We start from the raw sequence: 17,912 nt of genomic DNA, 5'->3' as shown, positions 1-17,912 counted from the left end.
CAAAGCATAAAAATACTGTAAAAAATATATTTTTTAAGAAAAAGTGTTGATAAACGATCCATTTTGTATAAAATTAATTGAGACAATTAAAAAAAAACGATATATATGAAATGTATATAAGCGACATGAATTTCTCATTAAAAATATCTTGTAGATATTATTAAAATAAATAATTTATAAAATGTATTCCTTAATAAGATGAATTTCTTATTAGGTATAACAAAAAAAAAGATAAATGCTGATATCTTTTGAGCTTACAGTAAAAACATAAACTAAACCATTTTTATTCTTAAGTGATTTAAAAATTATACAACTATTGTAAAATTCTTTAAATATGTTACACAATAAAGAAACTACAGAATAAAAGAGCTTTCATTTACATTCTGAAAACTACAACTCTCATTTCTATAAATTGTAATGTAATATATTTGCTATGACAGCAATTGGTAAATACACTAATTATTTTAGAAATGTATGCCTTCTATTTTTTTTTCATTTTTCTATAACGATTCATGTGAAATCATAAAAAGATTATTTTTTGTAACAAATAACAGTTAATGCAATTACACATCATTATTAAAGCATAAAGTATAATATTTTATCGGTGTTTAATGTTTTATTGTAGCATTATTGTTCGTAAAATATCAGAAAAAAATATAAAACATCTTTATATTAAATAAAAAAAAAATTTACGTCGATTATATTTCGTATTTTTTAATTTTTTATTCATGACAAAATATATTACTTTTATAAAACAGAGAAGCAACTTTATCGATTTATTTTAAGATCAAAATATTGACATAGAATGTTTTAATTTCTATATTATTAAGTCACTAAAAGATTAATCATTATTGATAATCATTAAATAAACATCAAACTTTAAAAAAATCAACGGTAGATTAACTAAATTAATAGATAACATTTTGTTCATAAATGAGAGATGAAATATAGATCTATCTAATTGGTTTTTACCACATACACCATGAATACATTTTGCATGATAAAAATTAACTATGATTACATACTGGGATTTTTTAAATCAAAAAAGATGCTGGAACTAACATCTTGTCAAGCATTTTACTAAATAAAATTATATTCAGATATCATTTAAATTAAATTTAAAACAAATTTTCATACGCCACAAAGCGCATAAAATATTAAGCAAAATTTATATGAGAGATTTATTAATTTCAAAATTTATTGCTATGAGAGTCAAAGTATATTTAAACTGAATTTTGCTTAATAGGAGGGCGCAAAAACAATTATCACTTCTCAGAAGTCAAAAATTCACGTCAAAAGCAATATAATCGTGTCGGCGCCGTCGCAGTGCGAACGCTCGATAATGAGAGTATTGGTCAGAGTGTATTCAAACCGAATTTTGGTCAATAGGAGGGCGCAAAAACAAGTATCACTTCTCAGAAGTCAAAAATTCACGTCAAAAGCAATAAAATCGTGCCGTCGCCGTCGCAGTGGGAACGCTCGTTACCGAGCGTTCCCACTACGACGGCACCGACACGATTTTATTGCTTTTGACGTGAATTTTTGACTTCTGAGAAGTGATACTTGTTTTTGCGCCCTTCTATCTTTTATATAAATTTGATTTAATTTTGTATGTGCTTTGTGGCATAGGAAAAGCTGCTTTAAATTTAATGTAAATGATATTAGAATATATTTTTTTTGTAAGACGCTTGACAAGAAGTGAGTTCCGACAACTTTTCAGAGAATTATAATATTTAAATTTAAGTTGTAAATTGCTAAAAATATATACTAAGAACTCGTTACCGAGCGTTCCCACTGCGACGGCGCCGACACGATTTTATTACTTTTGACGTGAATTTTTGACTTCTGAGAAGGGATAATTGTTTTTTGCGCTCTCCTATTGGTCAAAATTCGGTTTAGATGTTCTTTATTTGATTCTCACTCATTGAACATTGTAATATTGTTAAAAAAATTTAGGTTCCTATCTTTCCATATTTTGCATCCATACTTTTCATAGCTTCTTTTTTCTATCATCGTTTCTGTTATTGTTTTGGTATTTTTTAAGTGGCACCGGCGATTGAGAAATAACCGAAATTTTCTTTCATTTTTAAACTTGGGGCTAACAACGAAAATAAAAATAATGACGTCATATTTACGTAAAAATAAAGAAATAAAATGTTACGTAGATTGTCAATCGATTTTTAAAGAGCAAAAGTACCGTAAAAAAAGGTGCTGGAACGCCGTTCCACCGCATTACATAACACAAAAAGCCTTAATTACATATATACGTATAATATGACACAAACAAAGTTATTTTTCGCAATGACTGAATTTCATTTAGACTAGTAATTTAATAATTTTCAAGCATTTCATGTATGCACTTCCTTCACAAAATTTAATTTAAAAACTTTTCCTATCTAAAATAGCGTGCAAAGCCACAATACTGAATGCATTATTGAAAATTAGCATTAGCAAGGCGTGGGTCTTAAAGTTCGTCTCTTTGATCAAGTACACACAAAACTAGGAGGCGTCGACGGAATGCAATAATTTCGAGCAGTGTCCATTCGAATCTTGTGCAATAATTTTGATTTATTGCTAAATGTGTCTTAGAGCAGCAGATGTCGCGTCATGTCATGGCCCTTTATGGCTGTGGCTAAAAAGGAAAAGCCGTGATATATCCAAAAGCCTCAAAACGAGTGTTCCGGCTTATTTCAACGAACGTGTCTCTCATGATGGATGACACCTTGAAGTGACCATTATGTAACCGAAATATATTCGACGGGCAAAAAATAAAGGTGACGTCACTCAAAACTGGATATCGCAAGGAGATCATCATCTTTTTGTTACGCCTCAGAAATCATCATGGTTTCGATTCGATGGAAGTTGTAAAATAATATACTTTTATTGTTTGACTTTTGCGTTCATAAAAGATTGAATCATCGTTGATAATTCAACTCAATGTGGTATCGATGGATTGTAGATATATAAAAGTGTATCATCTAATCTAATCTGATAACACATGCTTAAGGCTTTAAATATTACAAAAAATGTAATAAACTTAATTAAAATTTTACATATGTTTAGTAGATAGAGAATATTAAATTTTGTGTAGTAAGTCTATATTTTATTAATTTAAATTTTTTAGGCAAAAAAAAATATTACGTGTGCTTTGAAACTATTTTTATTTGCTGTTTCAGTATTGATTTTATATGATTTACTGCCTTTTTCAGGACTACTTTTAAATGATACATTTATTAAATAGTCTTTTCCTTACAGAATTTTATTAATTTCGATTTTATAAGGATAAAAATATATGTATTTCGAAGCTTATCAGCATTAATTATATTTAGTTTACCCCATTTTTTAGAGCTACTTTTCAAAGCATAATCTAGTTTTTTACTTTGTATGTCAAAAGTTAAGTCAAAAGCAAACGTTTTTAAAACAGTATTTTTTTACTGAATTTTAAGTATTTAAATTTTTCTAAAAAATAAATAAATACGTGTATTTTTTGATTTTTGGGCTACTTTAAAAGCACAATTTTTAACGTATGTTAAAAATTTGAAGCATTTTTTTGTAAAAAATTTTTAAAAGCACAATTTTTAACGTATGTATGTTTGAAGCAGAAGTTTAGAAAATCAAAGTTTAATTATTTTGATTTTCTAAGCTTCTATAATTAAACATATTAGGTATATGAATTTCAAGACTTTTTTTAAGTACGCCATGTCGTAATAAACGTAGTATTTTAAATAACGTAGTATTTTAACTGACAGTTTTAGAGATAATTATATTTATTTCAATTTTCATTGTCAGGGTCTACTGATTTTTTTATTTTAATTTAAATATTCCTAACATTCTATAAGAAAAATATATTCTTTGAATTTCAAGTTTTGACTTTTTTAACTTTTTTCAGAGATAGACATATTTAACTTTTTTCAGAGATATTTTTAAGTGCACAATATTATAAAAGTTTAAAACAAGCATTTTTTTAGTCTATTTTCTACATATTTTTTATTTTATTTTCTAAGCATAATAATCTTTCTTTAAAAAAATGTTACTAAAACTTTGTGGCAACTTCAAATGTACATTTGACCATCAGCATTGACCATACGATTCACTTAATTTTTTTCTGGGCTACTTTTAAGTGCACAATCTCGTATTTAACGTAGTATGTTAAAAGCAAGTTTTTATAGAATTTCTACACATTTTTCATAGTCAGGTCTTACGGAATTTTATATTTTATTTTAAAATCTACAAGAAAAAAATATTCTTTGAACTTCATCTATACTTTTAAGCAAACTAAATCGTATTTGACAATAAGTATCAAATTTATAGAACATATTCAACTTTTTTCAGGGATATTTTTAAGTGCACAAGCTTAGAACAAGCATTTTTTTAAATAGTCTGTTTTCTACAGATTTTTTTATTTTTATTTTCTAAGCAACATAATCCTTAGAAAAAAATATTATTACTACTTTGGGGCTATTTTTAAATGCATTTCGCATTTATGATTCATGTCAAAAACCTGATCATTATATTCTACACAAAAAACTAATTTTTGTGTTACAGGGCTTCTTTTAAATGCGCCATTACATGTTCTGTGAATACTTTAAAATATCATACTACATTTGAAACGGTTTTATATTTTGATAATAAGTTTCATATATGTTTTTGCTATTAAACTATTTAAAAAACTATTTTATTAATTCTATATGTTTATGGGCTACTTTTAAATGCGCTAGACCATGTTCTGTTTATCAGCTTAGATCCAATATTATTATTTTTGAGACTGATATTTTATCATTAAACTATTTGTTACAAAAAAGTGTCTCACAAAACAATTATCAATTCTTTAAAATAAATATTAAATCGCCTTTCGGGGCTACTTCTAAACGCGCCATCCCGTATTTTGGGTATTATTTTTAATACCATACTATTATTTAACAGATTTTAAATGCAATATGGTTATATATTTTAATAATTAGTTTCAAGTGATATTTTAAACATTTTTTTCAATATATGAAAATAATCAATTCTATAAAATAATTAATATATTGCATTCCAAATGCCCCGAACATAATTTTGTGGATAATTTTAAGCTCAATACTATATTTTAATATTGTATTAAAAACTTTTAATATATAATTATGATTAATTCTATTGCGTTTCGGGGCTACATTTAAATGCGACAACATTTGTTTTGCATATAATTTTAAATTCAATACTATTTTTGAAACTGTTTTTATATTTCAACACTATTAAAAAAAAAATTCATAATTGCCCTTAGAGGCTACTTTTAAACGCGTGTTTTGTGTATTATTTTTAATACCATACTATTGCAAAATTGATTTTATATTTAAATAATAAGTTTTTACTATTTTTATGACTATATATATATCTAAAAATATAGTTTTTATGCATATTTGTTTGACAGGCTAGAAATTCTTATATGATATGATTGCCATTTTTTTAAGTCAACATATGCAATTAGTCTCTCTAATTGACAAAAGCAAAACGCAATATTATTAATGTCTAACACTCATTTACAGCCCACAAAGATTGTGTTATTAATTACTACAAGTGTCGATCGTTGTACGCGGATCTCTTCGGGATAAAATGATTTATGGTCCTGAGATCATCACGCCTCGAGTCCGATAAGGAACAATGTAACTGGCAATCTTCAGGTGCGATCAGGTGTGACTAATGACGTCGATTTACAAGTTTACCTACACACAAAACGTAAATACAATGACCGTTGCGTCATACCCGAACGGATCGTGGGAGTGATGATACCGATTTATAATTAACTAACATCAACAAAAAATAAACTAGTACAATTTTCAGTTAAAGGTATGAAACATAATTTTTTTTTACTTTGTAAATCTGTAGTGATAATGATGATGGAAAGTTAACTGTGATTGAATGATAAAAAGTGCATACATGACATGTTTCAACCTCGATGACCATAAAGAGTTATAGCCATTATATATACGTACGAACGAAATGGGTATGTACATATGGCATAAAATACATGTGTAAATATTATCGTAGGATGATATAATATTTACTGAGCTAATGCATGTGTGTGATTATGTTTAGATTTCGTTTCAAAATATGAACAAGTCGACCCTTTTGAGATATCTCAACAAGGAACGTTCAATCATTTTATTATTTGCTTATGCTAAGCAATCAAGTGTATGAGCATATATTTAATGTCGATTAATTGAATATTATGAAAGCTAATATATAAATGACAAAAAATATATGAGCTAATAATCTGTTAAGAATCCATACATTAGATAAGATATAAATCTTAAGTATGTATTTACTAAAAGTAATAAAATTAAATTCGTTACTATTAAATGCACTGCTTAAAAATATTTAGGGATATATTTTTTTATCAGATTTAGAACATTTTTTAAATTTATTTTTACCTTGCCTTTCAGTACTATGAAGTGAAAAAATTGTCTCTAAGAAATTAATTATTAAAAATAACTATATGCATTATTAAATAACACTTAATAAATATGTTTATTAATACGTTATAAAATTTATAGAACAAGTACTAAAATTTTATGTTTTATTTTCATATAAAATAATACTATAAGAAATTTCACTTTTGTGTGAAAAACTAGCTTTCACTTTTAAACATATGCTATGAGAAATACATCTCCAAAATAGCAAGTTTTCATAAAAAAGCGTCTCAAGCAATATTTATCTACTCATTGTTACGAAAAGCATCAATCAAATGTTTTATACGCGTATATGTCAGAAAAGAAAAAATATTGCTGATCAAAAGATCAGAAAATAGTTATTAAATCTAAAACATTTCAGTTTTACATCATTTCTATAGAGTAAGCGATTATAAAGTTAACAAATTTACACATATCATGACAAAATTTTTAATATTAATAAAATATTAATTCTAATCTTATGTAATTAAATTAATTTTAATATTATATATAATTCTGAACCTGCCACTGTCTTCTTAGGGTCACCTATGAAGCAATCGTCTTTCAGAGCACAGCAGAAAGCTTTATTCTCAATCTCGGCCGTCGCGTTCGGAAGAAACATCGACAAGATAGCCACATCTTCATTATTATCTTTAGCTTTCCTTATTCTATCTTCCCCCACGGTCTTAGTGGTGAGATGTAGTCTCGATTTGAGATCGTTGCTCAAAACGTCGGTCGACATTCTGGCGTTTCTCTTCGGACTCTGGCCGAGCTTGGACCTTGGCGAATTCAGTTTGGACCTTTGCTTTTACGATTCACTTTAAAACTGCACCACTTGTCACCATAACTTGTTACGAACAATCGAGAGGCTGTATTGACGTTTGACGGTTCGGTACGGCCGAACCGCGACCAGTCGCGTCAACAGGCGGTGGTAAACTGAGCCGAGTCGCGATTCCAACCGAGAATACAACCTTCGCAACCGTTGACCGTGGGACGATTGTGCTGGTTTCGTATTAAATATTTCGTACTTAAGTGTGCCCACGAAGTTTGAGCTTAACCCTGGTGCAACCGTAAATTGGTCTTTAAGGAAGAAGTAAATCGAATATATGAAGAATATTCCGAGAATACAGATACAAGGCTAGTTAAAATTGCAGCAATTTAGTTTTACTGCCGTTTCAGCTAGGGTCTGATTGACGTATAGCAGAATTAATAAAAAAAAATTTGCTGAAATTCATCGCCTGTTTGTAACAATGACAATATGAATAAGCAAATCGATGTTGCTAATTTAAAATTGGAAGGAGTGACGATTATGAAACATTTCGCTGTCACAGTCATTAAAAAAAATCGCTTAACGATCTATGAACTTTATGGGAAATGTTAAGGAGTTTCCAGAATTACGCTTTAAGCTAAATAAAAAACTAAATACTCGACTGTTGAGTATATTAATAATTAAAAGTCAATCTTTGTAAAAGCAATTCTTAGTACTTTTCTCGTAAATTAAATTTATCAATAACCAAATATCATCAAAAAAAACAATTATACGCCATAGATCAAAATAACTTTAAAATAATCAACGCAAACTTGAATATATAGATTAATAAGATTGAAATTGTTGTAGTTAAATAAAAAGAGTCATATTTAAAATATTTTAATTTATATATATACTACAATATTTTGCTTTTCAACTAAAAAAAAATTTTTAGGATGTCTCACCATAACTATTAAACAAAATTGGTAATTTAAAAGAGTTTATATTGTTTTGAATTATAAATGCTACATAGAATTGATAAAAATATGATATTAATATTGTGAATATATTATAATTTGGTTATTCTAATTTTTTGGGAGATACTTTTCCTTAAATATGTTCTTATATGTAGCTTATATCAATAAATTAACAAGTGCAAAGAACATTAAAAATACGCGTTTATACTGTTGTAATGTTATAAAATAATAATATAATAAAATGTACGAAACACGATGCCAGACATTGATTATATCTGTTTCTTATCTTATTTGTTAAATACTGAATTTTTAAGACGCCTAGTATTTTATAGAAACAAATAATATGTTTTCAAATAGTTTAAATATGTATAAGCTACATAAAAATATTATTTCGCTAAAAAATGAATATTTAAAAAATTATAGAATGTACTAAACACGTTGCCAAACATTGATTTTTAAGTAATTCTAATGTTATAAATATGCCTAAAGTTCACTAATAATTAAAATATTTTTCGAGCGTAAAGTCTAAGCATTTGTATTTAAAAACTGATTTACTAATAAAATAATTAAAAATATATTAAACTGCTCCAAAATTTTGTTAAAAATATAAAAACAAATATTTTTTGATTTTAAAAATCTGCTGATAATATTATTAAAAAATGTACGAAATAAGATGCTAGATTTTAAATATTACTAACAGCGCCAAATTTCTAACAAAAAAGCAAGTTTTTGTAAGTGAAGCCTAAATATTTACAAACTGCTCGAAAATATTTTTTTGTTAAAAATCAAAGAATAAATAGATCTATTAACTTAAAATGAAAATATTTTTAAATTTGAAATTCTAATATTAATATCTTAAAATGTACGAAACACGATGCCTGAAATTGATTATATTCCTGAATTTTTGAAACACCTGATATTTCTATTATACTTACAAAAAATAATTAGTTTAAATAATATTTTTAAACCACTAAAAAAAATGTAGCATATAAAAATATATTTTATTTCCTCTACATATATTTTATATTTAAAAATCTAGTAATAATATTATGGTATGTACTAAACAATAATAAAATAATTAAAAAGTTTTCGAGCCTTGATTTATTAATATAATAAATAAAAATATTTACATTTTTGAGCTGCTCCAAAAATTTATTAAAAATATCAAAGAATAAATGGATCTACTAAAAATAAAAAATCTACTCATAATATTATTAAAGAATAATGTACGAAACACGATGTCCGACATTGATTCTCTTCAAATTTCTAGCAAAAAACGTAATTTTCGTATGTGAAGCCTAAATATTTAGAAACTGCTTGAAAATATTGTTTTGTTAAAATCAAGGAATAAAAAGACTATCAATTTAAAATTAAAATATTTTTTATTTTAAAATTCTAATAATACTATTATAAAATATACGAAGCACGATGCCTGAAATAGATCTGTTTATTATCTTATCTATTAAATATTACTGAAATTAAAATACCCAACAAGATAAGTAGTTACACTTACAAAAAAAATCTAAATAATATTCATAAACCACTCAAAAATATTGTTTTGCTAAAAAATCAGAGAGTTAATATCTTATGTATAAAAAAAAATTTTTTTTTAGTTTCCACATATTAAAACATCTAATTATAAAATTGTGGAATGTACTAATTACGATTCACTGATTCTTATGTGATAAATATTTCTTACAACGCATAAACACTAAGAATTAAAAAGTTTTTAATCAAATTATTAACTAAAATATTTACATTTTAAACTGCTGCAAAGTTTTGTTAATAACTATACGTTAACTATAAATTATATAAATACAAAAATTTAAATATTTTATTACCTGAACAAATATTTATAATCAATTATACTAACAAAAAAGTTTTAATATTTATAAACTACTAAAAAATATTGTTTTGCTAAAAAACATTAAGAGATTCAATGGATCTACACTCAAAAAATTAAAAATATTATATTATATTAATATTATAGATTGTATGAAGCACGATGTTTGACATAGATTCTCAACTGATTCTAAAATTTTGAATATTTATTACAACGGCAAATTTTTAGAAAAAAAGTAAGCGTTGGTAAGTGAAACTGTTCAAAAATATTGTTTTAATAAAAAAAATATATTTTATTTTTACAAATATTTTTTATATTGAAAAACTATATAATAAGATTATAAAATGTACGAAACACGATGCCCAACATTAATTTCAACTGATAATTAAGTTTTAAATATTTTTTACAGCCTTTAAAGATCGATAATAAGATAGAAGTAGATCAAAATAATTTAAATAAATAACGCGCAAAATTAACATTTTTGGGCGTAAAATTTAGATTTAAAACACAATATTCGACTTTGAATATTCAATATAAATAAAACTAAATATTTTAATTTTAGTTTAAAAACGGATTGTAAATATTAAATTATATTACGAATCTTTATTTTATTTTTACAAACAAATATAATTATTTATGAATGTTGTATAATATAATACATACGGCTTGAATTTCTAGAAAACGTGTTTTTGATAAAGGTAAAAAAATATGGAAATAAATTTACCTTAAGGTACAACAATAAAATAATAAATGATGTATTCTATACACATCAGTCTCTTATAAATTCACTGTATTCAAATGTAATAAGCTATACATATTTTTGATAGTTATTAAAATTTAAAGACACGAGTTTCTATAAACTCAAAAAGTATCTCAAATTAGTTATATAATAATAAATTATTAAATATTAGGATATTTATTTATTTATAATTTCATTAATCCATGTCCATTTTTAAAGCTACTTTAAAGAGAAATGTTTTTTAAAATAAAAATAATAATCTTATAATGCGTTTAAGGGAGAAACAAATCCATATGAAAAATACTGATAATAAATAATTTATTAGTGTGGCGCATTTAAAATTAAACTCATATATTAATTATGAGGTAATTTATAATATAATATCATAAACCATTAAAACTAAAATTGCCATTATAATTCCAATCTCAAACATCATTTATAAATATTAGTAATATCAACAAAGGTTGTGTTTTAATCCCAATCAAAACGTATGTAAAGTGTAAATAATAAAAAAACAAAGGTCCAGTTGAATAGTACCTTTTCCGTTTCTACGCATAATAAAATAATAATAGTTTACTAGCGAAATAAAACAATTATTTTTAATTAACGAAAATTGAATGCAACGATAGCACATACATAAACATAGCCTTGATTAATACATCAACTTAAGATAAAGCAAAATTGTTTACAACAACACTGAAATGATTATATTGAACGCGAGTGTGTGGGTTAGGATGATGATGTCATTTTTATTTTATTTTTTGCGCATACAGGGTGATCAATCATTTATATACAATAGGTAGTTATTGATTTTTTCCCCTATAAATTGTCGCAAATCTAACATTAATGATTCATACTCAGATAAAAGCTATATATCATATCTCATTTAAACTTTCATTAAGAAGCTATCTAGTTATCGAATTAACCCATAAACCTTGTACCTCAACCCTAAAAATATCAACAGCTGATTATCTAGGTACGCCGTAGTATGATTTTTTTCCCCTCATAACTTCATCTATATATAGAAGATATATTTTTAGCTCAATTACCAACTATTTGCGCAACTCTTTGTGGGTCTATGCGCGATGCCTTAACGAAGGTATTTCTGCAATTTGTCATTGCCAATTATGCCAATCCCCCAATGTTCGAACCTTGGCTTGGAGAGAATCCCACGCGCGAAAAGTGTTGCGTGATGGGCAAAATTTCTTGAACCCGTCCATAATAGAGAACACAATTGAAACGTCTATGATGGCAAAATGCTTATAGCGGTTCGGAGAAGCGTACTAGGAGTACCAATGTCAGGTTTTTGCCATTTCGTTGCGTAATGATGCAATAAAACACCGTGGATAGAGAAGCGCGCGTGACACCTGTTGTTTGGACTGTTGCTAGGAATATTATACACACATGTGAATCTTACATAGTAAAGATAAATATTGAGATAATATAAAGACACGTGTGCATCGTGACAATAGGTTAAAAGTCATTTGAGTGTCATCAATATCAAAGTGTTAGTAACACAAAAAAATATTTTCAGTTTCATAGTTTTAAATTTCAAAAATTTTTTTGCACTTACTGAGATGCAGTAGAAGAACTATAACAATGGATAATAATTGTAGACGTCACACATGTATATAAAAATTAATATACTGCTGATTTTTTAGGTTTTTAAATAGACACCTAGTGTCAATAACATTTTATACTATTACCACTTTTTTAGTATGTGTAATGACATATTTTTAAAGGGTTACTTTGTGGCTATCTATGGCAATAAATAGTTAGTAGTGTCTTCTATCTATATGCTTACTTTAAAAATTGGTTTAGAGGAGCAAATTATTTATGATAATCTGCAAAAACTATTTTTAATATTTAGTGAAATAAATGAGTATTTTCTCATTTCAGAAACTTTGTTAAAAACCTATTATTTTGATTTATTATATATAACCAAAAGTTGTGTATCGTAAATATTTATATACCATGTACCTATACTTCTGAATATGATTGGAAAATCATTGCAAGAAAATTTTTTTTTTGATATAATTTATTTTTGTAAATATTTTTTCATACAAAATATTTTCACTTAATCATAAAATTTAGAATAAAATAACTATTAGTGGATATATATGTTTACTATAGAATTTTTTAGATTTCTCGATTCACTTTTGCTTATTAATATAATCATTGAATTGAAAATTGCAAACAGCAAACAGCAAAACTTTCTCTCTCTTTAACTAAATTGACAATTGCAAATCTGCTTAAATATCTATGTTTATTTACGATATCTGTATGTTATAAACACAAGAGTTTTTTCTGTGTATGGCAATGATTTTATACATACATAGGTAAAATGTGGCAAAATAGTGCTGTGAATATTCATAAAGGAAAGATAAAAATTGATATACAAATAACTATCATTAAACTTAATACATAAAAGGTTTTGACAAAGGGTTTAAAAAAGATTAAAAAATCGAATAAAATTCGCAAATCAAATGCATTAAGGTAGACAATTATAATCAGAAAAGTGTTTTATACTTATTAAATACTATTATTCGCTTTTAGAACACCATAAAGTTCAATGCAGTTATTCATAAACGTGTGTACTTTAACATTGCACGCCCCAACACTGAAAATTGCACAGCCGATTCGACCTTTTGGCATAAGATTTTGTTAAACTTGGAGCTGGTTCGAACTTACAACCTTTGCGGCTTTCGCCAGTTATTTGCGTGTTTGTATACATAACACATATAATATATGTATAATACTTCTTTGGGGTCAGATAGCGTGCGGTGTAATTTAGAGCGCAATCGAAGCAATGAATTATTAAAATCGCAATCGGAAAATTCACGGGAAAATCATGCGGAAACATACGGAAAACGAAACCATGAAAGCCGAGGAACGAGTAAAAATAAATAAAACAACGCAAAACGACTTTGTTGATATAATCATAAAACAGATTTATAAGATTAAATATTTTTAGGAGAGGTAATATAAAAATAGTTATCTGAAACGGTAAATGTGAATGGTATAACTGCTTATTTGATTATGTTGAATACAACTGTTTATGTATATATTCTAAATTCAGTATGATTTAAAATTTTCTTATACTAATGCATATGCAATTAAATCATCAACTAAAAATAGTACAGTGTATCTATGTCTAAAGATATACTTATTATTATAATCGTTTATATCCTTTAATAAAATATTTACTACTTCACTTAGCTTTGGAATTTTCTTATATTAACGCATATGCAATTAAATCATCAACTAAAAATAGTACAGTTTATTTATGTTGAATTGATTATTTTTGAAGATGTGCTTATTATAAGAATTGTTTATATCCTTTAATTAAATATTTACTATTACACTTTCAGAAGCTTTTCAGATGTGATATTCATTGATTTAGAATTTTCTTTTCCTAATACATATCCAACTGAATTATAAAATATAAGTTTTTGCCAATGTTAATGTTTTATCATATATTTTTACCGAATTTAATAAAAAAATACTAATAAATTAAAACTAGTGAGAAACCACTGTATATATGCCATTAGAAAAAAAAATATTATTATTATAGAAACATTTTTGTTACGATTCTACATCTTTAATTTCGTTATGCGAACAAAGCCAGTTAAAAACGTATGATTCATGGCAGTTAATCAATATATTTTGACAGGTGTCATAACGAGACAAAGAGCATATATCAACCATTGACAAATGCCCTATCGTCCATCAAGCAAGCGTGTTCTTGAAAAATGTTTTAAAAATAATCACAAGGGTGTTTGTTATGATGAGTTATTATTACACGTACAATTGAAGCTATAATTTCCTTTCAATTCTAATCATGCCTAAGGTTTTCGCATTAAGAATATCACAAGTGTGACTAATCTAATTAGATTTGAGATAAAAATATTAGCGCAATACTAACAATTTTACTACTTTAGAGAATCAATGAGCACGAGCTTTAAATTTAACTCTTTGAAAACTAGTGAATTTAATCGCGTGTGAATTTTTATTATTTATATTTTATTTATAAAAAAAGATTGAGTCATAGTTTAAATTGAGTCATGCAAATAAACAGTGAAATCATCCGAATTTGAATAGAAAACAAATAAAAACGATCGATGTTTATTTTTCTATTTTTTTACGTCTAAATATTTCATAGATAGTATTGAGACGTGGGTCGAATAAACGTTTTATTGATGTTTATTTTGTATAATGTCAAAAACTGCTTAGTTGAGATAAAATAAGTGTGAACTGTTATACGCAGTTTTAACGATCGCGTTGATATCATTAAAACGACTTGCATTTATAGATTGATTACATGGATCAAACCAGTTTGAAATTATAATTAATTACAGTATCTTAATAAGTAGCACCTATTTAATTATTGTAACTAATTCTGAATGATTAATTGTGAGTTGAAATTAATCAAGGTTTAGAATTGCTGAATAAAAAAAATTACCAAAAAAAAAGCTAGCGACTTTGGGAGGAAAAAGTTCTAATACAAAATAATTAAAATAAAATATTCGCTTACGTTTATCAGAATGGGAAATATGTTTCATTTATTAAAATTTGTGTAATTCATATACAGTGTATATTAAAAATGATATATAGACAAACACTATAAAACGCCTGTTATATGCAAATTTGTATTGCTTAGCCATTATACAGTTTTATAGCAATAAATAGATTCATTCATCAGATATGTAAATCGTGCAATATTAAAATGTTGCATAGGCGGGATGTGAACGCCTACGAATTTAACTATATTTTTAACTAAAAAAGTGATCGTAATGCTCGTTTTTTTCAACGCCATTTGTCTGAATTCGATTTGTGGTATTTTTAGGTGTTTTGTCCAGATTTTGAGACGTGGGAAAAAAACATAGCGTCACGAAAGCGATTATATGTCGACCTCGCTGAAAATTCCTATGCCAATTCGGGGCAATAAAGCAAACTTGAAAATGTCGCAGTGAACTAACTGGCTAAAAGAAATAATCGAGGTCGGATATTACGGACCTTAAGTTGGGAATTTACTAACGGGACAAGCAAGGTAAATGTGAGAAATTTGTATTGTACTTAAAAAAAGGTTGTTTCAAGTTATAATAGCTCTTGAAATAGGTAAATCTAAAAACATACTATTGGCGAGGATATTTAAAAAAATAATTAAAAATATATTTGTATAGTTATAAAGAATCGAAAAATACAGTTTAAATAATAAATACAGGCTCATACACACACAATTCTATGCTATGTATAAAATACAATAAAAATAAAATGTACTAATACTATTTATTAATTCATTTTAATTTAATATAATTAATATAATATGTTTAATAACTAAAAAAAATTACTGTGATAAATTACTTTCGACAATCATAACAATTAATCGTTTTGATTTAATAGAGATAAAAAATTCAATACCAGCCATTGAGAACGTTCACAGCAGCACAATATTCATTATAATATATGAGTTATTTCTGGATTTTCGGCAATTACAAAGTGTTTTTTTTTTCATTATTTTATATGTTTATTACAGCAATTATGTTATAATGGACATATTAAATAAAAATAAAAACTCTTTGTAATTGCCGAAATTCCAGAAATAACTCATATAAGGGCACAATTGTGCTGTAGATAATGTAGCGGTAGAGCAAATGACTTAGAAAATAATACACAACTGTGTTTTTAGAAATAAAGTCTGTTTTTGCTGGTTCTATAAAATGAAAATTTCAGAATATTCTACTACAAATATTTTCATTATAAATGCTGAATAAAAAATGAGCGATTTTTTATTAAACCCTCTACTGAATATTTAATTAAATTAAATACAGCATCAAAAGATTAACTTACACTAAGCCTAAAACTAAAATAAAAAAATCAATATTTCAGTATTAATTCTTAGTTAATGCTTTAATCATTTGCTATTCTCAATTGAACAAGTTCGAAAGATTTGTAATCAGTTAGTGCCTTATAAAAATACCTTACAGTAATATTTATTATAAAGAAAAAATAAGGTTAAAGCGACGGTACATTTAGCTAAAATAGAACTTAATTATTTACTTAATATTGTTTTTATTTATTTAGTGATCTATTAACTAGCATAATAATGATATTTTTTACGTAGACTATCATTAAATGTACCTCTTATAGATAAACTTTATGTATTGAGCCATCTAAAAATATATGACATTAGTAATAACACAAATTAGAACCTGAATCTTATATTAAAAACAATCACTTACTGCGTGTTTCAATATTTAAATAAATTTTCTTATTTATATTTCTTTTATGAAAAATTTATGTATATAGAAGCAAAGTATACATTAGCATATAAATAGTTGCATATTTAAAAAAATTCAGTGGGTCAAGAGAAAACACGTATTAGACCTTTCTGCCATGAAACCGACTATTTTTTTCTAGATCGCTATATAATAAGGCAAATAGGCTGAAAACGGAATGAGACGTATCAGTCTGCTAGCACACATACATAACATAATCGATCAAAGGTAAAAGACCGACCATACACGCAAAACCATACGCTAAAAGATGGAAGTGAGGTTATAATAAATCAACGCAATGTCATTTGAAGATGATACTGCAAAATCTATATTAAGTTGGGAATAATTAAGCAATGAATAATAATTTTATATCGCATCTATTTAAGACCACGAGTCACAGCACGCCTTTTGCCATTTGTGTATTTTGCCTTTTGATTGTATTATGAGATAGCGCGTGAGATTCCACTAATACTGATTAATAGTTGCGTTAATTTTTGACACTCACCAGCACGGAACACTTCTCCGCATCCATCGCAGCGAGACGCGAATTGAGCATCATAGCAGTTTCCGCAGTAGATCTTGTCTACCTTGGATCCAAACTGCTTGTCTACCAAAGACACGCGACACTTGGCGCACAGGAAGCAGGCCTCGTGCCAATGCTTGTCCTTGTAAGAAAGATCCTGGAAGAAAATCAAGAAGAAATATATTAATATTTTTATATATATATACATATATGTTTATACTAAATAAATTCAATCATTTACACTATGAGCACTATATAATTATTTAAAAATAATATTACGACTCTTAGTTTGCCATTATTATGCACCATACGGTCCATCAGAACACTGATAATATCGCTGTATATATTTGAAAGATACATATATTCTTTCGCCATA

General features: G+C 26.4%; 1 protein-coding gene across 12 annotated transcripts in view; it reads right to left on the bottom strand.

Annotated features, from left to right (window-relative positions):
* Lmpt (four and a half LIM domains protein limpet) overlaps positions 1–17,912 on the bottom strand; it is a 187,282-nt gene that overhangs the window by 10,272 nt on the left and 159,098 nt on the right. For 11 of the 12 annotated variants that reach the window (XM_088201038.1, XM_088201033.1, XM_088201032.1 and 8 more), the window contains one exon: positions 17,519–17,693. In XM_088201038.1, coding sequence (XP_088057164.1) covers positions 17,519–17,693 — 175 coding nt within the window. Of the gene's footprint in view, positions 1–6,950; positions 7,429–17,518; positions 17,694–17,912 lie in introns of those variants that run through there. The other variant, XM_088201045.1, reaches the window with a different exon arrangement.

The sequence above is a fragment of the Plectrocnemia conspersa genome, unplaced genomic scaffold (assembly GCF_051122295.1).
Source record: "Plectrocnemia conspersa isolate PC_06_02 unplaced genomic scaffold, ASM5112229v1 ptg000012l, whole genome shotgun sequence".
NCBI classification, from domain to species: domain Eukaryota; kingdom Metazoa; phylum Arthropoda; class Insecta; order Trichoptera; family Polycentropodidae; genus Plectrocnemia; species Plectrocnemia conspersa.
This window is presented reverse-complemented; position numbering and strand designations above follow the sequence as displayed.